This window comes from Prionailurus viverrinus, chromosome C1 (genome assembly GCF_022837055.1).
Source record: "Prionailurus viverrinus isolate Anna chromosome C1, UM_Priviv_1.0, whole genome shotgun sequence".
In the NCBI taxonomy this organism is placed as follows: Eukaryota; Metazoa; Chordata; class Mammalia; order Carnivora; family Felidae; genus Prionailurus; species Prionailurus viverrinus.
In genome coordinates, this window is record NC_062568.1 from 208728581 (window position 1) to 208755940 (window position 27360).

A 27360-nucleotide genomic window follows, 5' to 3' on the forward strand; every position below is an offset into this window, starting at 1 on the left:
AGGGAGGAGGTGGAGGGCCCTCCGGAGCAGCAGTCAACAAACGGTGACACTCCTTTGATCTTTCTGGTGGTTCTCCATTTCAAAAGAAAGAAGTGGTTGCAGCTTAAGAAAGTTTTTTTTTTTAATACTGCTTTGACTTTGTATTTATAGCTCTTTTCATCCTTGCAAATGAGAGCACTCTACAGACATGATTTCATCAGTTCTGATAGCCTGGGAGGGTGCGGCGCTCTTGCACAAGCTCGGGAAGGAGATTGAGGCCCGGTGACAAGCAAGGGGCCTTCCGTCAAGGGCACCATCTAGGTCGGGAGAGGGGGTGAGCCGGGAGCAGAGCCTCCGTGGGGTAAGTGCTAGGGTTTGGGGCCGAGCTTGCTTTTTATAGGAGGAAGATGAGACGTTACCATCACCGACACCGTGTTCACAGTGGGCCCCCTTGGCCAGTTCGCGGGGGTGAGGTGCAAGTACGGGTAGCTCGTTCGTGTCCAGGAGCTGTTGAGAGGTGGACCCTGCTAAGCTACCGGGGGGCGCTGAGCTTGCGGATTCAGTTTTGAATTTGGGCGTGGACAGTAGACCTGACGTTGAATTCAGATCTAGAAGCCGTGGTTCAAGTTTGTGCCCCCACACGATCCACGCCCCCCCCCCCCGCCCCCGGTCTTCCGTCGAGGGGTTGTGATGTGGGGAGGTGTCGTGTCCCTGAGAACGGGCGTGAGGGGGTGTCGAGGGTCACTCAGACACTGTCCGCCTTCTGAAGAATCGTTCCGGCTCTCAGCCTGAGGCCTTTGCTAACTGAGTCGCTAAGGGAGTAGCCATCCTTTGGGCCCCCGGAGAAGAGGGGTCGTTGTCCCCGGTGCCTTGTTGGAGCAGAAATGCTTAAGTGATACTTTGAGCCCCCTTCCCTGATTTGTGTCCCCATTTCCTTGGGGCCCTCGCCGCCTGCCTGTGGCCACACCGCAGCCGTGAAGCAGTGGCGCCCCTCACCCCGCGCCGGCTGCGCTCCGGTGCAGGCGTTCGTGTGAGGGCTGTGGGGTTTTTTGCTCTCCCTGTTTAGAAACACAGATGTCTTACATCTCCACAAAAGAATTTGGGAAATAAACCTATTTGCGGGAAGATCCGCACGAGCTTGACATGGTTTCCTCAAGGCGCCTTGTTCACAGTCCTTGGCAAGTGCGCTGCCCTTCTAAATCGGGCCCCCCTCCACCTTTCTCTCCCTCCAGCCTCGAGCGTCCTCAGATGCCTGCACAGCTGAGCAGGAAATAAGGTTCCTTTTTTCCCTCAACTAGTCGTGCAAACAGGGCCAAAGAGGAAATTGCTCATTCTTTGGTATTACTAAGTTTATTTTTAGTTTCCTAGTCCTTGATTTATCTTGGGGGAAGGAGAGGGATAAAATGCAGTGTCTCATGAAGGGAAATACCGGACACGTATCTGAAGGTTTCTTACTAAGTGAACAAACTTTCCATGTTGGATGCTTTCCGACCGGCCCTTAAAGTGTATTTTTTTTCTTTTCAATTTTATTTATGTATTTAGCCAGCTACTCGGCAGACATTTGAGTTCCTGTGTGGAACCATGACGTTTTAGGTAGATGCCGAGGATATAAAAACGAGGAGGACATTTTCCTCTACCCTTAAGACGCACGGAGTCCGCTAGGACAAACCAGCGTGACTCTGTGCGGCGACTGCTGCGCGCAGACGCGCTGCTGCCCTTGTGGTAGGTTCTAGAATTCACAGAGCAGCTCCCCGCGTCTTACCCTCTCTCTTCTTCGTCACCGTCACCGGAGCAGTTAGGTGACTACGGCTGAGAGCTGGGACCCAGACCTCCGATTTGTCCCCTCGTCCTGCCCGTACGCACCGATGTGAGAGCTCGTGACTGGTGGGCTTGTCAGCTCTCCGGCGGCACCTCCTTCCTTCCTCCCGGAGATTGCTCGGGACGCGTGCGATTTCCTGTTCTGCCCTCCCTGTCCTCCGACGGGTTACCCGATTGCTCTTTTAGTCTTCTCATCTATAAAATGGGGATAATAGGACCTATGTCCTGGGACATTTGTGAGGGTTAATTGAGCACAGGCATACCTTGTTTTATCATGCTCTGCAGATACTGTGGTTTTTTGGGGGTTTTGTTGTTTTGTTTTTTGGTTTTGTTTTGTTTTTGTCTTTACAAATTGAAGGTTTAAGACTCCGGCGCAGGAAGTCACTGCAGATGTGGTAGAAACAGCAAAAGAACCAGAAGTCGAGGTGGGGCCTGAAGATGGGACTGAATGGCTGCCATCTCAGGATAAACCTTTAATTTCTTAATTTTTTTTTTTTTTAGATTTATTTATTTTTGATAGAGACAGAGCACAAGTAGGGGAGGGGCAGAGAGAGAAGGAGACCCAGAATCCGAAGCAGGCTCCGGGCTCCGAGCTGTCAGCACAGAGCCCGACGCGGGGCTCGAACTCACAACCCCGAGATCATGACCTGAGCTGAAGTCGGATGCTTAACTGACTGAGCCACCCAGGCGCCCCTAAACCTTTAATTTCTAATGGACGAGCAAAATAAGTGGTTTCTTGAGCTAGAATCTGTTCTTGGTGAAGATGCTGTGAAGATTGTTGAAATGACAACAAAGGATTTAGAATATGACACAGACTTAGTTGATAAAGCAGCGGCAGGGTTTGAGAGGATTAACTCCAATTTTGAAAGAAGTTCTACTGTGGGTAAAATGCTAGCAAACAGCACTGTGTGCTACAGAGAAATTGTTCGTGAAAGGAAGGTTCTGTCAACATGGCAGACTCCACTGTTGTCTTGTTGTAAGAAATCACCGCAACCCCCCCCCCCCCCGATCGGTCAGCAGCCGTTAGGTCGGGGCAAGACCCTCTGCCAGCAGAAAGATTACAACTCGCTGAAAGCTCGGATGATGGTTAGTGCTTTTTAGCAATGAAGTATTTTAAATTAAGGTGTAGACATTATTCTTTTAGACATAATGCTATTGCACACTTCATAGACTATGGTAGAGTGTAAACATAACTTCATATGCACTGGGAAACCAAGACGAAATCCATTTGACCGGTCATTTGACTTGCTTCACTGCGATACTTGCTTTAGTGTGATGGTCTGGAGCTGAACCCACGTTATCTCTGTGGTATGCCTGTACTTTGATGGTCAAAATGGTCTTATGTGTAGTTGTGAAACCTCAGCTATTTTGAGAAATCGAAAAGCCAAAAATCTTACACAAAATTTCACAGTTTGGAATTCTAGATGGCATGTTTGGCTCACTTACAATCCACATTTCTGTTACGCTCTTCAAATAATACTGGGGAAACCCCATAGAACCGTGTCGTGTGCCCAAGATGAATCGTGGGGATTCATGTTGGGTTTTGGCTCTGCCCTGTCTGTGAAGTTAGAGTACTGGGAGTAGAGGTTGAAATTTGGAATTCTAGAGTGGTGACAAATGTAGGTGATTTGGTCTTCCCAGAGTATTAGTCCCTGTCCCTCCATCTTGCTGTCTTCAAGCTCTCAATTAGGATTTCTAGTAGAGAAACCGCGGGCTTTCCACGGACTGGGCTACAGAGATCACTGCTGTGTTGTCAGCAGGTGGACGTGTGGGGTGGTCCGTCTTCAGGGTGGAGGACTGGGCCTTGAGCTCCTGTTGGCTGAGGCTTCTAATAGCCCTCCAAATTTACACACAGAGCAAATGCAGGGAATTTTAAAAGATACTTGTAAATTTTCACATATTTTCTGGAGATACTTTAAACTCTAGTTTATATAGTTTTCATTCGTACCAGGATACCAGTAAACCCATGAGTAATTGAAGGCCACTGAAGTTTCGTTGATTAAATTGTCTTTGGTTTACTTAGTTGCCCAGTTCTAGATACATCAGAGTTGAGGGTTATTGTTTTTCTGTGACCTATGCTATTCAAGTGGTGTTAATAATAGAAGTAATGCCTTGTTTGTGCTTAGGTCGCTTTGTTGAGAGCGACCCAATATGCCAATAATACAGAACATTCTGTATTATCATTAAAGCATGTTGACCTGTTAAGGCCCCAAAGCCAACCCCATTTCATAAGTAGAATTAAATGAGACAAGAAGGGGAAGTGTTCACCCAGAGCAATTTAGCAGATTTTTAGAGTGCGTCACCGTGAGAAAAGAGGCCCCCCAAGCCAGTGCTTGCTGTTTTCTTGCTACGGTTCCAAGAGGAAGAGCCCAAAAGTTAGACTCTGTGGCTCAGGCCTCACCAAATAGGACCCTGCATCTTCCTTGGCATGTATTTCCTTTAGTGGGGATAGAGGTAAGAACTGTTACATTTGCGTCCTTCCAGAACAGCTTAAGACTAAAAAAACTCAAATGTCCATGGGGTGCCTGGGTGGCTCGATCGGTTGAGTGTCCAACTTTGGCTCAAGTCACGATCTTGCAGTTCGTGGGTTTGAGCTCTGCGTCGGGCTCTGTGCTGACACCTCAGAGCCTGGAGCCTGCTTCGGATTCTGGGTCTCCTCCTCTCTCTGTTCCTTCCCTGCTCACACTCTGTCTCTCTCTCTACCTCAAAAATAAAGATTAAAAAAAATTTTTTTTTAAAACTCCAATGTCTGGAAAAGTAAGATACAGAGTGAGGCAAAGCGTAAGATAATATCTGGCCAAGCAGTATCGTCTTGGGTGAGTGAGTGTCTGGTCACTTAGGAGCCTGCCTGTCCGTGTGCCTTCTTAGGATCTGACCACATACTCCTTCTCGTGCTTCGTGATGAACCTCCTCCATTACCTCTTTTAGTGCACATCTTCTTTGGGTAGTACAAACTGTATTCCTGACCATGCTCTGGGTAGTTTAGAATTCTTACATTATTTCTGTGAAATACAAACCCTTGACAGTGATCGCTGAGACGGCACATGGTGCTCACCGCAGCGGTGTCTTTCTGTGTAGGTCACTCGCATCGTTCGGAGTGCTGCTTCACGAGTGGCTGAAACTTGCATCACAAGTGTCCCTCCAGATCGCCCAGTCGATGGAAGTGTTTTCACCACAGTCTCGCAGCAGATGTTTACTCTCTGCACACTGGCTTCACAGATTCGTGTAGATGCTCCCCTTGTAGATGGACTCCACCGCTAGTGTGAATCGTGACTGCTTTGTGGCCGTAATTAAAGCTACTAAAAGGAAGGATGGGGGTGATATGGACTGTGTTCAAAGCAGGTGTTCAGTTTTGACAGAGAAGAGCCAATGTTTTATCTTTGCTGAATTTTTAGAAAGCTAGAAATGAAAGGTGAGACCCAGGAGAGAGGGGAGAGGGTGTCCCCCAGGCTTGTTACATATACTCCGTATCCAGGTGGGTAAAAATATGAGACTAAAAAGATAAAGGATTTGGTTAGAGTAGACCTTTTTGATTTTTCAATTGGATGATACTTTGCTGATTGCTATTTTTTTTACAAGGCCCTCTGCCAAGATTTTTTTTTTTTTTTTAAATCTCAAGAAGAATGAGGAATTGTAATCTTCGGAGCATAAAAATTTTTTTTAGTTTATTTTATTTTTTTAAAAAATGTTTGTTTTTGAGAGAGCGCAAGTGGGAGAGGGGCAGAGAGAGGAGGACAAAGGATCGGAAGTGGGCTCTGCGCTGATAGCAGGGAGCCTGATGGGGGCTTGAACTCAGGAACCGTGAGCTCATGACCTGAACCAAAGTCGGACGCTTAACCAACTGGGCCACCCAGGTGCCCGCAGGTTGTTTCTTAAAAGATAAGTCAAGTTGGTGTTAGATTGTTACACTCATTCATTTTGCAGATATTTATTGACAGTCTACGTAATGCCGAACACTGTGCTAGATGCTAGAAGTGTATCATTCCACAAGAGATAGATTCCCTGGTTCATGGAAATTTTAAATCTATAAAGTAGACAGATTAAGTGAATAATCTCTTAAGTATATAGTTATAAATCCTGAGAAGTGCTATAAGGGAAAAGTACCGGATATATAACAGAGGGACCCAACTTCAATAAAGGAGCGTCTGAAGATGTTTCATTTCAGTTATGACCCCAGACATGAGAAGAGAAGGATGGAATCAGAAGAACACCCAGGCCAGGGCACCAGGCTGTATAGAGGCCTTGGAATAGGATGACCTTGGAATTCGGGTGGGACTAAAAGAAAATAAGTGTATGGAGGTGTGTTGAGCGGGGCGAGGTAGAGGTGATGGGAACGGGTTAGATCGTGGTGACCTTGCAGGCTTCAGCGGTAGTGACAGCATCTACTGAGGGCCTCTGCTGTGTCAGGCACTGTTCTGGGTGCTTTACGTGCATTGATCGATCGGCCTCCTAGATAAGAGGCTGCGTGCCTTGCCCAACTTTATGAAGTAGTACGGCCAAGATTTGATCTCAGTTTGGTTTCAGGATCCATAATCTTAAGCACCGTGTTACGTTTTTATGTGGAGAAAAAGGGTAAGGCATTAAAGAATTTTCAAACAGGATAAGTAATAAGTAATATCAGATTTGTTTTGTGTTTTATAAATACATAAATATATATTATATATATATATGCACGTACCTATGTATACGTGTGTGTGTATATATGATGCAGTGTGGAAGATGGGGTGAAACAGGTCACGAGTGGAAGTGGCGAGACCAGGCAGCACCCTTGGCTCCTGTGGGCTCGTCTGCCCCCTCTGGCTCCACAAATGTAAGTATATGCACAGAGCCAGCCACCGGGAGAAATCTTCCAGTGCACGAATGGGACAGCGAGGGAGTTTCTGAAACGGCTGTGAGTGAACGAAGAGCAAGACAGTGTGACCTGGCATACCCAGCAGACGTTCGGGGGTGAGGGTTTTGCCTGGTCTCCCGTGCACGTCCTTCGTTTTCCAGGTTTTCCAGAAACATACAAGTAGGTTGACTTGACATAATTTTGTATCACTTGAGCCTGCTTGTTCTGTAGATTAATTTGGAAACTGCTGACATCCGTAGAATAGTCATTTTTGGCCTCCTCTAGAAGCACAGCTCTGCTTCTTTTAAGCTCATTTGGATAATTTTGAAGACCACCCTGGGGGCGGTGCCTCACGTCCCCCCATCTCAGAAGTACGTGGCTTCGAAGGAGTTGTCGTCTTATAAGGGCCCCGCTTTCTTTAAGAAATTACAGCATCCAGAGAAACAGTGATCCTGACGCTGGGCGGGTAAGGGAAGGGAGGGTCTCCCGCCCGAGGCCTGTGCTTGGATGTGTAGGGCTTGGACACAGGTCGATGCCCGGCACCAGGATGGGAGGCCCGCGGTGGCTTGCTGGCGGGCTCGGTGGGCTCCGCTGGGCCAGCATCCGGTGATGGGGAAGAGTGAGAGCAGGGAAAAGAGAAACTACGAGCGGCACAGAAAAAGTTAAGCAGGGGCAGAGTAACCCCCTTCCCCTGCGGGCTCACCAACAGGAAGTACTTGGTAGAGGTGAGAAACCTTTTTTGTTAAACGGCAGAATTTAGAATGTTTGACAGTCTTCTGGTTTTTTGTTGTTGTTTTAGTAAATGTTGAGAAATACAAAAGAATCCTTGTAAAATGCGTGTTTGGTATAAAAATAACGTAACGAATTCCTGTGTACTGCCACGAAGTTCGAGATTTCGTGGAGCCTTCCCTCCTGGGTCCGGTTCCCTGTCCTCGCCCCTTAGAGATAACTGCTATCCTGAATATTGGTATCATCCCCTTCCTTTTCTTCATGGTTTTGCCTCAAATATTTGTATCCTTCCACAACATATTGTTTACGTTTGCATGTTTTTGAACTTCACGTAAATGGAATCGTGGAGAAAGAATACGTTTCTGCACCTAGTTCTTTTCACTCACCTTTATCCTGACCTTTAACTGCCACGTGTAGTTCTGCACAATTTCACAGCCTTGTGCAGACATAATACATTTTGCTTCTGTTTTCTGCTGTTGACAGACATTTCAGTTTGTTCCAGTTTTTATTGTTTTTTTTTGTTTCTGTTTCACTATCACACACAGTTCTGTGACTGTGCATGTTGTAAAGGTCATTCCTTAAAGGTACACCTAGGAATACAGTGTTTGTGTTATAGGTACGCATATCTTCTCTTTTACTAAATAAAGGGATTATTTCCAGATGTATATAAGAGTTCCAGTAATTTCATGTCCTTGCCAACATTTGATAGAGTCAGACATTAAAATGTTTGCCAGTATTGTGAATTTTGAAGTATCTCAGAGAAGTTTTAGTTTGTATTTCTCTGATTATTATGGATGTTGAACACGTTGTAATGCATTTATTGGCTACTGGTTTCTTCTTCTGTGAAGGGTTTATGTAAAGCTTTTGCTCATTTTTCAGTTGAATTGTCTTTTCTTTTTGATTTGTAAAAATTCTAGATGATCCTTATTTTAAATAATATATATTGCAAATACTCGTGGCTTACCTTTTGTGTTCTTTTTTTTTTTCTTAAATTTATTTTTGAGAGAGAGAGGGAGAGAGACAGAATGCAAGTGGGGGAGGGGCAGAGAGAGATGGAGACACAGAATCCGAAACAGGCTCCAGGCTCTGAGCTGTCCACACAGAGCCCAACGCAGGAGGGCTCGAACTCACGAACTGTGAGATTATGACCTGAGCCAAAGTCGGATGCTTTACCAACTAAGCCACCCCAGGTGCCCTTACCTTTCATGTTCTTTATGGTAGAATTAGTATTTCTTAATTTTAGTGCAGTTGAATTTATTTGTCTTTATGATTTGAGTTTGTGTTGTTTAAGGAGTGTTTCTTCATGGTTGTAAAAGCAGTCCCCTCTATTTTTTTTAATTTTAAGAGTTTTATAATTTGGAGCGCCTGGGTGGCTCAGTCGGTTGAGTGTCCGACTTCAGCTCAGGTCATGATCTCACAGTCCGTGACTTACAGCTAAGAGCCTGGAGCCTGCTTCGGATTCTGTGTCTCCCTCCCTCTCTGCCCCTCCCCCGCTCACGTTCTGTCTCTCTTTCTCTCAAAAATATATCAACATTAAAAAAAAAAAAAAAGAGTTTTATAACTTTGCAAAGTGCCTGGGTGGCTCAGTAGGTTAAGCATCTGACTCTTGATTTGGGCTCACACGATTCACGAGTTCAGGCCCCAAGTCGGGGTCGCACTGCCAGTGCAAATCCTGTTTGGGATTCTCCCTCTCTCTCTCTCTCTCAAAGTAAGTAAACTTAAAAAAAAGTTTTATAATTTTGCTTTTCATATTTAAGTCTTAAATCTCCTGGAATTGGTTTATTGTGCGTGATGTGAGGTAGAGGACCGGTTTTATTTTTGTGCGTGTATAACCAGGCGTCCCAGTACCATCTTTTGAGAAATCCAACCTTTTTTCCACTAATTTGTATTGCCAGGTATGTCAGAAATGAAATTTCCAGAAATGTGCGAATCCACTTCTGGGTTCCGTTTTGTTCCACTGGTCTGTCTGCTCCTGTATCAGTACCTTCCTGTCTAGCTTTTGAATAATTGTTGATATTTGGTGTGGCACTTCCCCACCTAGTCCTTCTTTTTCAAGAATATTTTGATTACTGGCCCTTTGCTCTTCTGTAAAATTTTTAGAAGCAGCCTGTCTTGCTCCACAAACTAACCACTTGGGATTTTAAATGAAATTGCATTAAATTGCATCTGTAGATCCTTTGAGTGCTGGGCTTTCCTTATTCCTCCCTTGCCTACTTGGACAGTCTCTCCAAGCACATTATGAAACACTTCTCCACACTGTTTCCTGCATGCCAAGTTGCAGCCTTCCCTTGAGAGAATATAGAATAGATTTCAAAACCTTTGTCTTCTGTGTTATGTCTTTGAGGTAAACTTTGCTTGAAAATCCAACCATAAGAATTTGGGGCCGCTGTTCAATTTGCTGCCTCCAGAAAGGAAACTCGGGCTCTTTGGGATTTTGCCTTGGCTATGTTTCAGAGCCTAGTTCTGTGGAGTGGGAAGGCTTGCTTGTGTGCCATTAATGTCTATGGGACAGTGCTGCACGAGCTAATAGGAGCTCATGAATGCTCTTACTATTAGTAATGCCCAAATGTGGGAAGTGTATCTTGGCTTGGAATGAGAAAGGTTCCTGGGAAGTTTTCTTGGCTCTGTTTTCTCCTTAAGATTTATATAGGACACAACAGTAATTCTTTTGTTGTTGTTGTTATGGTTGTTGTTGTTGTTATTGTTGTTGTTGTCTTTCTGACTCCAGGGTAATTTTTAAGGAGAGATTAGTTAACCACAGTATTGCAAGTTTTCTTAAATACACTGGTGTTTTGACCAATGGGACAGAAGTGCACATTAAATTCATAAAAATTCTTTACCTTCTTGGAAGTTTGGAAACTCATTCTCCTTTGCATTTCTTTTGAGTCCTCTAGGCCAATTTGTGTGTGTGTGTGTGTGTGTGTGTGTGTGTGTGTGTGTGTGTGTGTTTTAGGGGGAGAAGGGATAGAAGTCTTCCTTCAGGAGATAAAGCTCACCAAGCAGCTGATCAGGCCTTTGTAGGCCTTGAATTTGCTTTGTATTGTGGTGTTTTATTTTGACACCAGGAACTAGAAGTACAACATTATCTGATATTCTTAAGGGCCCTTTTGGCAGCCAGGGAATTCCTGGATCTCCTGTGTGAATTAACATAAAGCAGGATTTAAAACTCTGCTGTAGGGGCGCCTGGGTGGCGCAGTTGGTTAAGCGTCCGACTTCAGCCAGGTCACGATCTCGCAGTCCGTGAGTTTGAGCCCCGCGTCGGGCTCTGGGCTGATGGCTCAGAGCCTGGAGCCTGTTTCCGATTCTGTGTCTCCCTCTCTCTCTGCCCCTCCCCCGTTCATGCTCTGTCTCTTTCTGTCCAAAAAATAAATAAAAACATTGAAAAAAAAATTTAAAAAAAATAAAAAATAAAAAAAAAAAAATAAAACTCTGCTGTAGCCTACCCCACTACTTATTCAGTCTTCTGTAGGAATTGGACCAGCTCTTCCTTGCATCATTTGCAACTCCTCAGGGCCTGTGCTTTACTCAAGACTTTCTGAGTAGACCTGACCCTCTGTCCAGACAAAGGGCAAGGAGGCGGGAGGCAGCCTGAGACTCTGGAAGGAGGGGCTCTGCGGCATCATTAAAGACATTAATAGTCAGCTCAGTCATTATGCTGTGACAGGTGTTGGTATTCTTTATTCAACTGTTAATTTATGTGTGTAATCCATTTTGATTTTAGACCGTGAACATGTTAAATTTTAAAATGCAATTAGAATACTTCAGAAGCTAGGTTTTCCCCCTGTGCTTCTTCTAAAGAACAGCACTGGACCAAGGAATTCTGGGAACAGAAGATGGGAGGACCTGAGACCCCAGTGGCTGGCAGAAAGAGCCCTGCAGGACTGCTCTCGGGCAGGCAGGCCCCAGGGGAGAATGTGGGCGGGAGGGACTCTCTCTAGTCAGAGACACTTTGGGTTCACTTCTGGATTGTTGTTGAAGTGATTGTGGTCATTTTGTCCGTGGAGAAACACACCCATGACCGGCACGGTGATGGCCAGGCGTTCACCTCTGTTTCGCAGGGGCACTGATCACATCCGCGTCTCGGTTCTGCGCACAAGAGTGAGACATTGTTCAGCTGGGACTTCTCAGAATTTAAGTCATGGGACTAAATAACACGTAGCCTGACTTCTTTATTGGCAGTCTGGAATTACCTTCCGGAACAACTGAGTAAAAGCATACAGAGCTGTGCTGTCTCCTATAGCTAGAGGGAGCGAGGGAAATACCTTCAAAGCCTCTGGTTGTGGCATCAGAGCCTTTGATCCAGATCATATGTGACAAGAATTTTTAAGTGCTACTCATCAAGCCAATTTTCCTCTTATCTGGGGTTAGTGTTCAACCTCTTATCTCTGCTCTTGCCTTAAGCAGCTAACACTTGCCTCTTTATTTGCTGCCCTATGTGAGTAACTGTTGAAGTGATTGCTTGAGTTCCCAGGGGAGAATCCCTACTCTCCTTATTAACACTGTGTGGGGGTGTGGGTGCTCTTAGTAGCCCAGGGCTTCCAGAGCGGCACATCACAGCACCATCCCTGTAGGGAGAACACTGCCACGCCAGTGTGTCTTGAGGGGACAACTCTGCTATCTGTGTCCACGCGGAACTCAGGGATAGAGCGAACTTTACAAACGCCCTGGTTCACCCCATCCCCTGACTACACAGTAGAAAGACAAGCACACAGTGGACTAGACTGTAGAGCCCAGGCCCCCCGAGTCACTGGGCCCCAGGGTGTTTCGGGGTGATATAGTGAGTTGTACAACATTTTTTCCATTCTCAGTTCAGCATCAGAAATGCAGACTCTCTATAGCTTAAACTCCTGAAGGGTCTTCTGAACTTTCTTTCTGCTTAAGGAGTTTGTGATCTAAACCAGTAATTTTCAGTCTGGGGTTTGTGACGCTCCAGTATGTTCCACATTATCATAAGAGAATATTTTTAAAGTTCAGTAATAGAGTTCATTGTAATTAGGTATAATTTTTAACATAAGTATATGTCCTTTGATGTGTTTTAAGAATGGATTTATGGTGTCACGAACTTAAATAATGGGATGTTGCAAGTCCCCCAAGCTCGACCTTTCCAGTCTGTCCATCAAAACTAATTCTATATTGAAGTGTCCAAGGTAGCCAGCTAAAGATTAGCAGGTACGTTATCTTGGTTTTGTTCTCATTCCTGCTGAAAGGCTTAATGATACTGTCTGTTCTCATTCTCTTGCTCATTATCTAAGAGTGGAAAGCTGGGGCTAGGCAGAGAGAAGACTTTATAAGTTGCCTCAATGAGGCATTTAGGTAACCTAGGTCTCTGTTGTCCTGATGGTTCTGTTTGGGGATTTCAGGGAGAATGCTGACCTCTTTGATCTGTGCTGTCTTCATCCTGTGAACTTGCCCCAAACGCCATTGTCATTCACGATGCCTCACATTCCCATGTTCTCTGGCCTTGTTAAGTGCCAGTAGTTTCGGGAGACGTGATAGAGGAAGGAAAGAAAGTCAGTTACGGAGACTATTCTTGGAGAGATTTTTTTTTTTAATTCAATTAATTAAAATGGTTCGTTAAGTTGAACTTAGCTTTGAGCTTCTAGTCCTTTTCCTAAATGGAAGCAGAATAAAAATAATGCGGTCACTTGTTGAGAACATGTGCCAGGCCCCTATTTAGCGCTTTGATCCTACCCACAACTCTGCCGAGGAGAGGGCTGCCATAGAACCACCCGGTTAGCACAGGAGGGGATAGGGTCTCGGGGAGGCTCGTCAGCCTTCCCTCGGACACGTAGCTGGTGGAGGTCTGGAAAGAACTCCGTACGGGAATAGGGATGCAGGCGGAAAAGCCTTATGTGTTGCGTTACTAGACTGCAGAGGTAGATTCCGGCTCATTGTAGTGTTTCGGTTTGTGGTGAACACAGGTTCATGGGTACAGATGAGAGGCAGCTGTTTGTAGCAGAAGATGTTCGTGGCTGACCCGGGACGTGTGGGTCTCGTTTGGCCACCCAGCCGAGGTTTCTGGCGTTACCAGGCAGGGCTTGACTGTGTGCTTGCCACTCCGGGGCAGGGGGGGGTGGTGGGGGGGTGGACGTAGCTGACGCGGAAATACGGCCGGTTCATCTCTGAGGCCCGTGTGAGCATTTGAGCCGTTTCAGATCCTTGTTTCTTCTTAAATACAATTGTACTCTTTTCACTCAGTTCGGCTCAATGCTGCTTTTTATGTCAGAGTTTTAAAATACTTAAGGCATTTGCTACTTCCAGAAATACTGAGTTTGTTTGCATCCTCCTGATTAGGACTTTGTGCTTTCTTTGTGCCTGGGGTGCAGTTACCCTCCGGGCGGCGAAAGGGGCCGTGCCGGGGCCACCCTGCGGGCTGCGGGCTGTTCCAGCGTCGCACACCGAATGGTCATAAACACCGGCATTTGCGGACCTGCCGCAGTCTGCCAGCCCCTGTACCGAGTGTGTCCCTCGTATCGGCTCTTCTTAATGTCACGGTTCAGTGGGCGGGGTGCTGTGGTCTTTCTCTGTCTTCACAGCGAAGAAACAGAGGCCCAGAGGGGTTAGGTAACCTGTCTGAGTGGCACAGCCTGTGGCTGCCTTTCTCATTCTGAGTGCTGTGGTTCGGGGGAGGCGCGCCAGACGAGAAAGGCTGGACAGTCAGTGTTGAACGTTGCTCACCTCCTCTTTCCTTCCTCAGCGGCCCACCCCCATCACTCGTACGTCCAGACGTACACACGCACACATGTTTACCATCTGACCAAGATTCCAAGCCAAGGCCCGAGATGGAAAGTGAATTTTTTCATTCACGTGGAGGGAGCCGTGAGTGCCGCCAACTTCTGCTGACATTGGGATCCTTGTGGGCAGAGAGTGGACCGGGGATCATCGCAGCCACGGGCGGTGATTTCCCCACTGGTGCTTCAGGCCGCAGCCCGGCCGGCTGACCTTTTCTGGCTTTGTTTTCTTAAAGAGTCGTATCGGGACTTCTAATTTGAAAGCATAATCCCAAAGCCACTCGGCATCTGCCTGCAAAAAGCCTGTGTGTGCTGAAGCACTCCCCTCCTGATAACTGAACGCGGGGCCTGCTTTCACTCCTCCAGGCAGACTTCACTACGGCCATCTTCTTCAGTGCGCTTAACACAGGCCCCAGCCGTTCGCACGTCACAGACCAGGAAACGTCCAGCCCTTGGAAAATGGAAGTCGTAATTGTAGTGTCCGAGTGTTCACTTGGACCGGAGTCGGACACCCTTGTCAATTCAAGTTAAGACTCTGCCCCTGGGACAGCGTCAGGCCAAGGCTTGTGCGGCTCATCACGCAAGTGATCCTGGCCCAGTGGTTCTGAGCGAACATCCGCGTGTACATGAGGCAACGCTGGGGGACACTTGTCCTCATTGTACATTTGAACATCCCTCGGGACAGGAAATGATTCTCGTTTTTGAGTTACCCTGACAAATTAAGTGGATTGAGGGACTCTTTTGGGGTTGGTTTTTGTTTTTTACTTTAACGCATGAAGTCCCATAGCAGTACTTAATAATCTTGAGGACTTTAATCCTCATAGCTAATTTCCTATCTGCTCGCGTTTACGACAAGTTTGTAAACCCTTCACTGAGAGATGAGCAAATTTCTTATTTCTAAAATTGAGAATATATAGTTTTTAGGAACATTGATGACTTTGACCTGCATATTCTGTGGTCAAGTGTAATTCTGATGCGTGTATGGCTGTGATGCATCTCAGTTCAAATCAGTGAGCATTTGGGGCGCCTGGGTGTCTCAGTTGGTTAAGTATCTGACCCTGGGTTTCAGCTCAGGTCATGATCTCACGGTTCTTGGGTTCGAGCCCCGTGTCGGGCACTGGGCTGACAGCAGGGAGCCTGCTTGGGATTCTCTCTCTCTCTCCTTCTCTCTCTCTCTCCCCCTTCTCCACTCATGCTCTCTCCCTCTCTTTCTGTCTCTTTCTCCCTCTCAGAATAAATAAACGTTTAAAAAAACATTAGCGTTGGGGCGCCTGGGTGGCGCAGTCGGTTAAGCGTCCGACTTCAGCCAGGTCACGATCTCGCGGTCCGTGAGTTTGAGCCCCGCGTCAGGCTCTGGGCTGATGGCTCGGAGCCTGGAGCCTGTTTCTGATTCTGTGTCTCCCTCTCTCTCTGCCCCTCCCCCGTTCATGCTCTGTCTCGCTCTGTCCCCCCAAAAATAAATAAACGTTGAAAAAAAATTAAAAAAAAAAAAACATTAGCGTTTATTGAGCACCTGTTTCATCCCCAACACTGCTAATTATTGCTGAGGATACAGATTTTAGAGGGACCACATCCCTGTTCCCATGCAATTTAGAGTCCAATTGGGAAAAGGAAAAGTGGGGCATCCGGTAATAGACTTAAGTTACTATTATCCCAGATTCAGTGACATACGAGCCATAAAAGGGTCACAGCAAAGTAAGAGAGAGATGGTGTTCATGGAAAGAGGCTCCCTGTCAGCAAAGATAGTGTGTATGGGTGGCATATAGACTGGGTGCCCTAAAAGGTGCCTGGGATTACAGCAGACAGAGCTGATGGAATGAACCAGCAGCGGTGCGGGTAGAGGCGTTCCAGGAGCCGGCCCCGAGCCAGAAGGCGGTGCCCACGGGAAGGCCCCCAGTCCCCCTTCTCCGAGGGTAAATGCAGCGCGAGATGGAGCCTGCAAAGGTCCCGGCAGACGGCAGAGCAGCCTTTTCAGGAGCAGGCCCCTGAGGGACACCTCCTTGGAAGTTCTGCTCTCTGCCCCGACTTGGGCCCGCGCAGTGGGGCTCCTTGGCCACAGGCTCGAGCCCGAAGTCATCTCACGGAGGAGTCTCGACCTTTGTGTTCTCCTCCGCTGCAGACGGTTTTGACTTCTTTCGGGAAGTGAAGCAATCGTGGATACGGGCCGGTGTCTCCAGCTTTTTAAAGCTGTTGAATTAATGAAAAGTTTGTTGACTTTTTCGAGTTGTTTCTGGGGTCTCACGTTTGAGTAATAAGAACGCAGAGCTCGTCCGTCGGCGTCCCTCCCTGAGTGGGCTTTCTGACGGCACGTGGAGCCTGCAGAGGAAAATGCTTTCCTAGAGCAGCCAAGAACGCCTTCCCTTCGCGTCTCAGACCAACGTGGGGGTTGGTCTCAGACGTTAACTTGGGGGTGGTCAAGGTGCCCTCCTAGAGGAGCTTTGCCTCACCTCTTCCTGCTGTCCCACACATCGGTCCAGGCGAGAAGAAGGCTAGAAGAGTGGGGTGACTGGGGTCGCTGTGACGATGACATTGGTAGTTTGTCTCCAGAACGAGAGTCGGCAGGATTTTGAGGCAGACGAAAGGCGTGCTGCTTGGACGTCTGCACCATGCCACGCGAGAGGGAGTCGGCCCTAGAGAGTCTTTCCTGCCGTGCAGTTTGCTCCGGAGATCTGGACCCGTCCAGCTTTCCCGCGCAGGACGCGGCCAGGCCGACGCCCAGCTCTCCTCGGGGTGGGCCTGCTGCCACAGGCGCGGCCTCCCCGAGCAGCTGCGTTCACAGAGGGGCCCCCGGGGAGCGAGCCTCCGTGCACCCTTACGGGCTCCACGCTCGCACCCGCACTCACGCCCCGGGCCTCCCGGGGGGAGGGAGCCCTCCGAGTCCGCCGCCCACGCTGCGACCGGGGGATCCGCGAGCCACCTTCATCAACTACGACCCGAACCTCCGGTGGCCCCCATCGTGTGCGTTTCCTGAATGCGGTGCGCACGTTCGTACGAGTCACCCGGATCAGCTTCCCGGAGACCCTCGGACCACCGGGCCGCTGCGGTCAGAGTGCCTCGCACACCCGCTCGTCCCTGGACTCCAGGCTGCGTGACCTCCCGCCCGGCTGTCGCTTCCTGGGCATTGAATGCCGAGCTGGGGACGGCGCGAGCCTGACGGAGCCTGGTGCTTCCCTGTGGGCGCTGGCCGGAAGGACTGGGGGGACGAGGAACAGGTCTGAGGAGGTTCTTCCTCTGCGTGCTGCTGGCACCTGTCTGTCCCACGCTGTGGTCCTCTTCCTTCGCACCGCACGTCTCCAGGTGGGCCGGCTGTCTGACGTCAGGGCGTCTGTGAGGTGTCCGGAGGTGGGCTGCGTCTCCCGGGCCACGGCGGAGCCGTCGTGACAAAGCCCGGGTGGAAATCTGCCGCCCGGAGCCGCCAGACTGGGGCAGGAGGCTCGGCCCCCGCCGGTAGGGGCCGAGTGTCCACACGGTGGCCAGTGGCTTTACCGCTCGCCCGCGCGGCGGCTCCTCCTTGACGCCTGCTCTTCAGTCCCGAACGGACGCTGCTCCTCCCTGCCGGCGACCGGCCCTGTCAACTCTTCTCAAAGCCCGCGAGGTCGCGTCCGGCAGGGGTCGCGCCTGCACCCCTTTTCCTGCCGGCCGGCCGCGAAGCCCAGTCCTTGGGCTTGTGTGTCTGTCCGCTAGGGCTGTGCTGACAGAGCAGCCCGGAGGGGAGGGGGGCTTAAGCGGTAGAACTCTGTTCTTTCATGGTTCCGGGGGCTGGAAGTCCACGATCAAGGTGTCAGCGGGGTCGGCTTCTTCTGAGGCCCCCTTTCCTTGGCTGGTAGACGGCCGTCTTCTCCCTGTGTCTTCACACCGTCTTCTCTGTGTGCCCATCTGTTTGCAGATTTCCTCTTCTTGGAAGGGCACCGGTCATACTGCGTCAGGAGCACCCTCATGACCCATGTTAGCTAATCGCCTCTTCAAAGACCCCGTCTCCAAACACAGTCACATTCTGAGGTGCTGGGGGCCAGGGCTTCAGCATGCGATTTGCAGGGAAGGGAGAGACACGTAACTCAGCCCTTAAGGGCCTCGTGGAAGGTGGCTGCCCACCCCCTCACCCCCTCCCGGGGTTCTTCATCCACGAGCCGCTAGGACGGGCTCGCCACGTGTGTCAGATGGGTAAGACCTGAGCACAGGTTTGGTTTGCGAGCTTGTCTCGATCTCTCTAAGATCTTTGCCTTAGGTTAAATCCAAAATTCAGGCCAAAGAGAGGACATGTTTCACATCTGCATCTAAGGAGGATGTAAAGCTGTAATTGTGTTTTCGTGCTTCGAAGGGTAATCTTCGCCTCTGTTCTTTTTATTAAACAAATGTGATACGGTGACAAAATTAAATACCCCTTCCCCTCCTTTCTTTGTAACGAGGAAGTCTGTCCTTTATTTTACAATTCGACTTGCAGAAACGGATTGTACTTGATAATTTGCTGTGCGTCCATAAAAACCATAAAATATAAGAAGCAATGTTGCGAGAGTGGCTGTTCTCATTTCCTGGCAGTCATTACATGCTTCCAATACAAAAACATTTTTCTCCTAACTGTCCGTTCTGAGCTCAAAAATGGATCTCCCTCCAGCCCCTGTCATTCAATTATCACCTCGGGAAATGCACAGATATAACTGATGATCCCTTTAAAACGTCCTGCAGCATGCCATCCTCTCTCATCCTTCATCTTTTGTCCTGTTCCCGTCATTAAATGTTACATCGCCAATGTATATTTTATAGGGTGACCCTGGCGGTGTCACTTTGATACTGTGCAGGGATAATAAGATTGCACATATAATGAAAGGCCGATAAATAGAAAAATGTTTACGACACGGAGAATGGTGCTTTTAACAGTTTTATGGCTTTCTCTTTTCCTCTCTTCTCTTCTCCCCCTTTGCTGGTAGAATTGTGGTTTTGTTACAGAACGAGAAAACATTAAGAAGGGCGATGTGGCAATAGAACCGACAGCAGTGAAATCCCACTTGCCCTGTTGCTGAACTCCAATAAAATGAATTCAGGAAATAATGAAGTATTCGGCTTATAGGAAAGAAAACCGGTTTCAGTGAATGAATTCTTGGGGGTTCGGGGAACCATACAGAGAAGATGCGATTCTTCGCGTGGGCGTTATTGTACTTAAAATGTGAAGTCTTCAACGGCTCCGTAAAACCAGGGATAGAAGCTCCCGAGTGGGCCCTGGTGTGTGGGTCCTGTGTTAAGTGAAGGCCAGTCTTGTCGCCGCATCGGGACTGCCCAGGCTTCTGTGCCACAGGCTGGTGTAGGCACTACACGGGGTGGGTTTCAGGCTGGGCCTTAGACGGATTTGTGATGGCCGTGACTCTGTCTTCAAGCAAGTCATTTCCAAATCTGTTTTCTGTTTTTTATTGCTGTTATTTTTGGCTAAGTGGAAGAATCTTCTACGTGTTGCTTGACTGGTAGGTGTCTTAGTGGAGCTGCTTGGAGAGGGTGGCAAGGTGAAGAGGTTCAGGAGACCACCCATTGGCCCTCGAATCATCTCCGTGGTTTTGAGCACACTTCGAAGCCACCGCTTTTGATAGATGCTTCCTGCTGGAAGTAATTTGGAAAGATGCTTTGTAGCATATTCAGAAGCCATTTTTTGAAGGACTCTGCTTGATCAAACTCTTCACCTTCCTCAGAGAAAGAAGAGTTACTGCTTTTAGGTCAAGAGGCCTGTGAAGGTCACTTGCTTGGCACATCTCTGTGACATACGCAGCCTAGAGCCAAAAGTAGGCCAGAGGGCTTTGTCCATAGCGGAAGCCATTGGATGGCTTGAGGCGTGGCCGGCAGGTTGTGAGGGGTGCTCGTGGCCGTGGGCTCCCAGGGTCTGTCTGGTACAGTCCTTGGAGCTTGTTCCTGGTGTGGGAAGTAGAACGTATTTGTCTAGGCTCGTGCACAATTCTGATTGTGCACTGTGCCAACCAGATGTTTTTCTGAACCTGGTACCCCGGCTTCGGGCAGGTGTGGTTCTGTACTTCTCGGGTGCGGCATTGGGGGGTGGGGGAGGTGGCTCCGCCCTGGGGTGGGAAGGCTGGCCACCCATCGTTATCAGGGACACACAGTGCCTTCGTTTGCTTTTCTTCCTAAACTATTCAGGGTCCATTGAAGAGGTTTAAGATACTCCCTAGGTGAAAGATAACCCAGATTTGAGCCTCTGGCTTTAAGAAATATATTGATTTCCCCTTAGTTCATAGCAGAGTGGTTAAGAGCATAGGACTCTGGAACCAGACTCCCAGGGCTACCATTTGAAGCTGTGTGAGCTTGGACACATGGCTTTGTCCCCTGTGCCTCGGTTGTCTCATGTGTAAAAGGCATGTGTAAAGGATGATGCGATTTATGTGTTAGGGTAGCCACGAAGATGACGTGTATATTAAGGAAAACATTTATTGTGCTTAGCTCTCATCATTGCAGATTTCATAAGCCTGGTGAAAGGTGATTGGTGGTCTACAAATCTGCTGAATGGGGAAGTGGCATTGGATTCCTAAGTCCACCCTCCTGTCAGCCCGTGACCCCCACTTTCAGAGCACTGCTTCTAGACACCGCATGCACGTGGCTTACGTTTTCACGGGCCCGTGGAAAATGAACTAAAAATAAGAACAGTGTAGTCATTCTTCATAACGCTGGATATCAAATTAAGGAGCTCTTCTTATTTGGATATAGTCTGTCTTTTCTACTTCTTTAGAGCTAAAGTGTCATTTCTTTTATGAAATAATGATGAGATCAAGAAGCAGTTATTTTTAATGACCTTATTTGGCAAAATAAAAAGTCAGTGATCTGGTATCCATTTCTCAGAAGTTAATTTTTTTAGAGTTAATTTCAGGTGAATTTTTTTTTAGTATTTATATATTTTGAGAGAGAGAGAGAGAGAGAGAACGAGTGCGGGAGGGGCAGAGAGAGGGAAACACAGACTCCGAAGCAGGTTCCAGGCTTCGTGCTGTCAGCACAGAGCCTGATGCGGGGCTTGAACTCACGAACTGTGAGATCATGACCTGAGCTGAAGTTGGATGCTCAACCCACTGAGCCACGCAGGTGCCCCAATTTCAGGTGAATTTTAATGCTCAGGGAATACTCATCTCATCAAATGTTTACTGAATACTCAAGATATTCAAGATACTGCCCTAGACTTGTGGGTATTTGCCAAGGAAGTAGGCACAGACTTGGGGACATTAGGTCACTCATGGTTACGGTTTGGGGCACCTGGATGGCTCAGTTAAGCATCCAACTCTTGGTTTCAGTTCACGGTTCGTGGGTTCGAGCCCCATAATGGGCTCCGTGCTGAGAGGCAGAGCCTGCCTGAGATTCTGTTCTCTCCCTCTTTCTCTGCCCCTCCCCCCATTCATGCTGTCTCTCTCTTCCATTCATGGTTACGGTCCAAAGGAGAGCCTGTGAGTACCAGGAGAGAGACAAGTGTGGAAAAGTTCAGGTGTGCAAATATGATGACCTCAGGGGCTTGGGGAGAAGGAGAAGGAAGGCTTCAGGGAGAAGATGGTATCTGTGGTGACCTGAGCCCTGACTGGTGAGGACTCGGATCCAGACACTGAGGGGACAGCAGACTGGCCGTCGTGTTTGGCACAAGCCAAGGGCTGTGAGGGTGGGGAATGTGGTAGAAGGGTCTTCTGTGGCCAAAGGGAAAGGCCCGGGAGAGGCAGCAAGGCGACTGGGCCTTTGTTCTGTTGGTCTTGAGGAACCTGGAGCCTTCACTGTGTGGAGAGGGAAGTGACCAGGTCAGAGCTGGGCTTTGGGGAGACTGAGCATCTCTGTGGGAGAGGACAGGCCTGCCTAGGAGCTTGAGTCTGGACATCTGAGTGGAGGGGAGGTGTGGGACCAGACGGAGAATCCACAAGTGGTCAGCAACTGAAGCAACATCGAGCTTAGGAAATCTCGTTACAAGTTTGGCTAAACAGAAAAATATCTCTGTTTCAGTTTCACCACAATGTGTAAATAAATAGTGGTCATCATCATTTAAAAAAAAGACAATTCTTTATCCTGCTCAACTAGGATTTTTTAAAGAGAGGTTGGGGGAGTGCCAGTTTCCAGAACATCTCTGTGGGCGTCTTAGCGTGGCCTCTTACAACCTGTTCAACCCAGGAGAGCGTCACCCGCTTCGAGTCCTCTTTCTCCTCCCTCTCCTTCGCCCTGCCCCCGAGGAGCCCGAGGTGGGTAGGGGAGATCGCCTCGCCCAGACGCAGGCTGCCTCCTCGCCGTCGGGTCCTCTCGCGTGGCACGTTCGGTAGGTGCTCCTCCAGCCTCTCGCTCGCGGAAGGCGGTGATTTCTGCCGTGTGCCTTCGAGCAGATCGTCATCCTGTCACGTGCTCTCTGAGCCCACAGAGTCGGTGTTTAACGATTAGCAGCAGAGCCGGCTGACGGTGTCGGGGCTCCGTCAGGGATTAGGGGATTCGGTTGGTTAACAAAAGAAGGAGCCCAGGAGAGCACCGCTTTAATTACCAGAGTCGATGCTGGAAGACGACCAGTTGCCTGCTGGAAAAAGATCCGTAAAGGTGGCCGCTCCTGAACGTAGCTGATGGCGCTACCCGGCACCGGGCTCCTCACCTGAGCTGTTCGGGACACTGGTCAGCTCCAGCCCTGGAGTCCTCGGGGAGCGAAAGGAAAGAATGACTGGTACAGGAGCCTGTGCCAGGAAATTTTACTGACTTGCTTCACGACCCTCGAGTTAGTTTTGGCCAAGAAATGCAGCTGTGATTCCCAGGCAGAAGTGGTTGTGGATGTCAGAGGGCCCAAGCTCAGCTGCAGGGTCAGAGCACGCCGGTCCGAGGGCTCCCCAGGGGCCTGGAGCGCGGGCTTGCCCGGACCCGCTCCAGGAGCCGGGGCCACGTTCCCCTGTGGCCTTGACCGCCCTTGGGACCCCGGCTTGGGGAGTGAAGTCTGAGAAACAGCTCCGTGCCATGTTTCCTTCTCCCTCCTGCCCCTTCTGCGTCTGGGACCTTGTTTTGTAACTAGTCATTGCCTACTGGAACTTCTCTCTGGAAAAACACACCTTCTTTTAATAAAAGGGGCTGGGGCTTTAGATTTCTCCATTCCATCCAGCAAGGGCGGGTTTCTTTACTTCTGTGCCTGGACCACCAAACAAGGGACTGGATGGTAACTGAAGGGCATCATCCTTCAAACAGAGTTTTTGCAGCAAAACACCTTGATTGTAACCAGCTGTGCTTTCGCGTGCAGACTTAAGGGAAGGTGTGGATTGGGTGGAGATCATTTAAGTGTACTCTCTCTCGTATTCATGTTAAAATATTTATCTAGCATTGGAACAGGTAATAATAGATCTTAAAGAATTAAGATAACTTCTCCTAAACGCTTACTTTCTAACCCCTGCAGTGGGGTATGTCAGTTGTGTGCAAAGGTATGCATTTGTCAGCCCTACCACACAGTGGGTCCTGTCCCGTCACATCAGCGGACAGGGGCAGGCGGGCTTGAGGGGCCTGAATGGCAGCTTCAGAGAAAAGCGGTATTTCTAATGCCATTATCCATGTGGAGGATGGCTTCTAGGCCTCCTCCCCACCCCTGCTGCCCCTCTGTTTTGAGTACGTGGTACCTGGCTCCGAGAGGATGCCTGTTGACGCTTTGGTGGAGAAGAGGAAGTTAGTAGCGGCTGTCCCTCCTCGGGGGGAGGAAGCATTGATGGGTGGCCTCCACTGGGGACCTTCTGTGGCTGGTGCCTGGGCACTCGCTACGGTGCAGGGACCCAGATAGAGTCCTTCCTTCCTTCATCCCTACCCCTCCTGTGCACATACCAAGGTCTGGTTTGTCAAGGCCTTCCTTGGCCGGACTGAGGCCAGCGGGTGTTAACCATTTTTCCTGCTGGTCACGGAACCGCACTGCGAGAATGGAAGATACAGGAATAGGGCCCTGGACACCGAATTGGGTGAGAGAGAACCCAGGGAGTTGAGGGCTTGCTGCTGTGCTCAGTTCAGGACAGACCTGCCCCCCAGTGAGCCCTTGACCCTTGCTGTGCTTACAGTGCCTTCTCGCTCTGCCATCTGTCCTGTGCCTTCACTTCCCCAGGGTCCCTTAGAAGACACATAGCTTATCTTACTTGAAAAAATACATGCGTGTTTGTGTGTGTGTGCGTGTGCGTCAGGCTGGACGGGTTACAGGTTCCGCTCCCGTAGCGTTGCGGTGCCTGAAGGAAGGAAATAGTCTTGTCTGCGGGCATCGTTTTAGCCAAGTGGCTACAGGCAAATTAACCTGCTGGTCAGACGGGAAGGAGACCCAGTCGGGTTGTCCCCCGCTGCAGGGCTGCGAGCTCCCACCTCCAGCCCCCGCCCGCCTCTGCTCTTACACGCTTGCGGTGGCATGCTCACTCTGGACCCTGGGACGTGTCGCCAGTCTGACGTTCACCTAGACGTACCAGCAGAACTTACCTGAAGGCTGCCAGTAAGTGCTGAGCAACCCCAGTACCCCTCACTCCCCATGCTTCAGTTCAGGCTGTCCGGGCCGTGGAGCCATGAAGGGAGCGTGCCCTGCCATTTTATGTCGGGCGAACTTGATGGACTCACGGTCTAACACGAGGCGACACAGAAGTACAATGGTGACCGGGGAGGAGGAACCAATTGTCCTACTGATTCCAAGTGGTGGAGCCCAGGAAGCTTCTGGATCACAGGAGTGGCTGTGATTGAGCTGTCTGCTGGTGCCTGGAGCCTTTTGTCAACCTGACACTCTCTGTCTCTCGTCCCAGCCCCCACCCACCCAGATAGAGGGCTGCACAGAGCATCTTATACCTCCCTTTTCCTTCTGTCCCCACCCCATGTTTGCTTTTGGATGGGAAATCAGAGAAACCTACAGGGGCCTGCCCCCTCCCCCCTCACTGGCTTGTCTGGGGAGAGGACCTGCTGTGCAGAGCCTGCCTGGGAGGGAAAGCCGGTGCCTAAATCCAGGAGCAAATCTCTTCTTGCCAGCGGCTTTTTGCTTATGACCTGTTGGGAAAATCCAGCGCCCCTGCCCCCCCCCCCCCCCCCCCCCCGCCTTCACACGCTGCAGAAAAGGCGAAGAGTTGGAGAGAGAGAGAATCCACTAAATATAGACCAGTGGCTTTAAGCGCTTCTCCTGGCGAGCACTGCAGCCCATAATGCTGTCGACCGGAGAGGACGTCGCCCCCTCTCTTTCCCTTTTTGGCCCAGGCACTAACCCAGTTTAGTCGCTCGTGCCGTGTGCAGTTACAGCACAGAGACGGGAGGTGTGCTGGCTGCGAGGCCTTGTCGCGAGGTGGGGGAGAGCCCCGGGAACAAAACCGCCGCCGCGGCCGTTCGTGTCCGCGTTTATGCCTCTGTGTCCGCTTGCAAGCAAAGGCGGGAGCTCATTTGCAAGGCTGCCTTTGTGGAGCTGCCTTTTGATCGATGATTGCCTGTGTTAATGTTTCAGCAAGCTATTGATTTCTGCAACAGCTTTTGTTCCTGAATTTATGTGCAGCGGGTCTCTGCAGCACACACTATGCATGTTTGATTAAAGTTCAATTGACTTCGTTCCTGGTGAGGCCTCTAGCTGCCTCATTCCCTGTTTGTAGAACCAGACCTTTTCCCGACATGTTCTTTTGTTTGTGCTCAAGACCTAGCCACCCATGCAGTCACCAGTATGCTGTTTCTAATCCGCCTAGATTCGCTCCGTTCCAGTGTTTAATCCCTTCATAGACGGTACAGTGCTTGAGAGGCAGCTAATAAAACCTGGCCTGGATTTTTTTTTTAAAGTTAACTTCATGGCTGTGTAATTGGTATGCATAGCGTATATACCGTAAAAGGACACCCACTTTAAGCGCAGTGAGGGCACCGTTCAGGGAGTTTGACGACCGTAAACCCGCAGGGCGTTTATGGGATTTATTCTTTCACCCCGAAAGGTTTCCTCATATTCTTTTATAGGTAGTTTCCTACTTCTTGGACTCTGGGCAACCACTCGTTTACTTTTTGTGATTGTAGATTTGCCTTTTCCAGAACAGACCCCCACAGTCTGTGCTTTTGTGTCTGGCTGCTTACAGTCAGTGTGATGTTTCGAGGTTGATCCGTGTTGTCACGGAGATCAGTAGTTTGCCTTTTTACTACCAAGTAGTATCTAGCAAGTGGATGCACGGTGATCTGTTTCTCCCTTCTCCTGTTGAGGGGTATTGAGATAGTTTCCAGTTTGGGGTGGCAAAGAGTAAAGGTTCTCTGAACGTGTTTACGTGGAAAAGTCTTTGTGTGAGCATGCTTTTATTCTTTTGGGTAAATACCGAAGAGTGGGATCCACTGCTGGGTCACATGGTAAATGTTTAGCTTTGTAAGAACTACCAAAGTTTTATGAAGTGGGTGAACCATTTTATATTCCCACCAGCCATGTATGAGAGTTCTAGTTGCTACCCCATCTTCCTGAATTTTGAAATGTGTAGTTCTCATTTTCTGAACTGGTTTTAGGCCTATAGTGGAGGGTCCTTCTGGCTTGGTCGTTTGATCCCTGGTACTGAGAAAATAGAATGTGTTCTGGACTCTCTTTCTTGTCAGAAGGCTATTCTTTCCTTCCTTTTTTTTTAAGGTTTATTTAGAGAGAGAGCGAGAGAGAGCAGGGGAGGGGCAGAGAGAGAAGGAGAGAGAGAATCTCAAGCAGGCTCCATGCTGTGAGCACGAAACCCGACGCAGGGCTCCAGCTCCTGAACCGCGAGATCCTGACCCGAGCCCAAATCAGGAGTCCCGACAGCCAACCAGTTGAGCCACGCAGGTGTTGACAAAAAGTTGATGATTATTTCAGTATTAGGTTTCTTTGTCATGTCCTGATTTTCTCACATACTTGAGGAAGACACAACACAGCACGAGTGGAGGTTAAGGTTGGGAACCCGGCTTTTCTTGAGCCTTTTTCTGCCCGGTGTGTGACATTAGGCCAGTACCATAGCCTCACTGGACTCTGGCTTGCCCTATTTTAATCTGTGAGTTATGCTGTCTTCTAAGACCATTTGAAACTCTTTCAGACATTCATGTTTGAGAAATAGAAATACATTGAACCTTAACACAGGTTAAAATGGCACAGTTTCACTTACGAGCAGGTTTTTTTTGATAAATATAGTCGAGTACTGTAAATATATTTTTTCCTCCTTATGATTTTCTTAGTATCATTTTCTTTATTTTATTGTAAGCATGCTGTAAAAAATAGATGTAGCATATATAATACGTGTTAATCAACCGTTTATGTTATCAGTAAGGTTTCTGGTCAATGGTAGACTGTTTATTAAGTTTTGGGAGAGTCCGAAGTTGTACCTGGAT

The 27360-nt window shown here is 49.0% G+C and overlaps 2 protein-coding genes across 8 annotated transcripts in view; both read left to right on the forward strand.

Moving 5' to 3' along the window:
• Positions 1 to 27360, forward strand: part of RERE (arginine-glutamic acid dipeptide repeats) — a 422701-nt gene that overhangs the window by 380459 nt on the left and 14882 nt on the right. The gene's annotated exons all lie outside the window — the stretch shown is intronic.
• Positions 2494 to 15021, forward strand: LOC125173581 (tigger transposable element-derived protein 1-like). Its single transcript, XM_047872887.1, has 2 exons — positions 2494 to 2883; positions 14055 to 15021. The coding sequence occupies exons 1-2, from the start codon at positions 2509 to 2511 to the stop codon at positions 14112 to 14114; spliced, it is 435 nt and encodes a 144-aa protein (XP_047728843.1). The 5' UTR covers positions 2494 to 2508; the 3' UTR covers positions 14115 to 15021.

What these genes read in the sequence shown, in the direction of transcription:
- LOC125173581 (XM_047872887.1), top strand. Translation starts at nt 2,509, where the DNA reads ATGGACGAGCAAAATAAGTGGTTTCTTGAGCTAGAATCTGTTCTTGGT. An exon ending in CGCTGAAAGCTCGGATGATG is followed by an intron (nt 2,884 to 14,054) that starts GTTAGTGCTTTT and finishes TTCCTTCCTCAG; the next exon opens with CGGCCCACCCCCATCACTCG.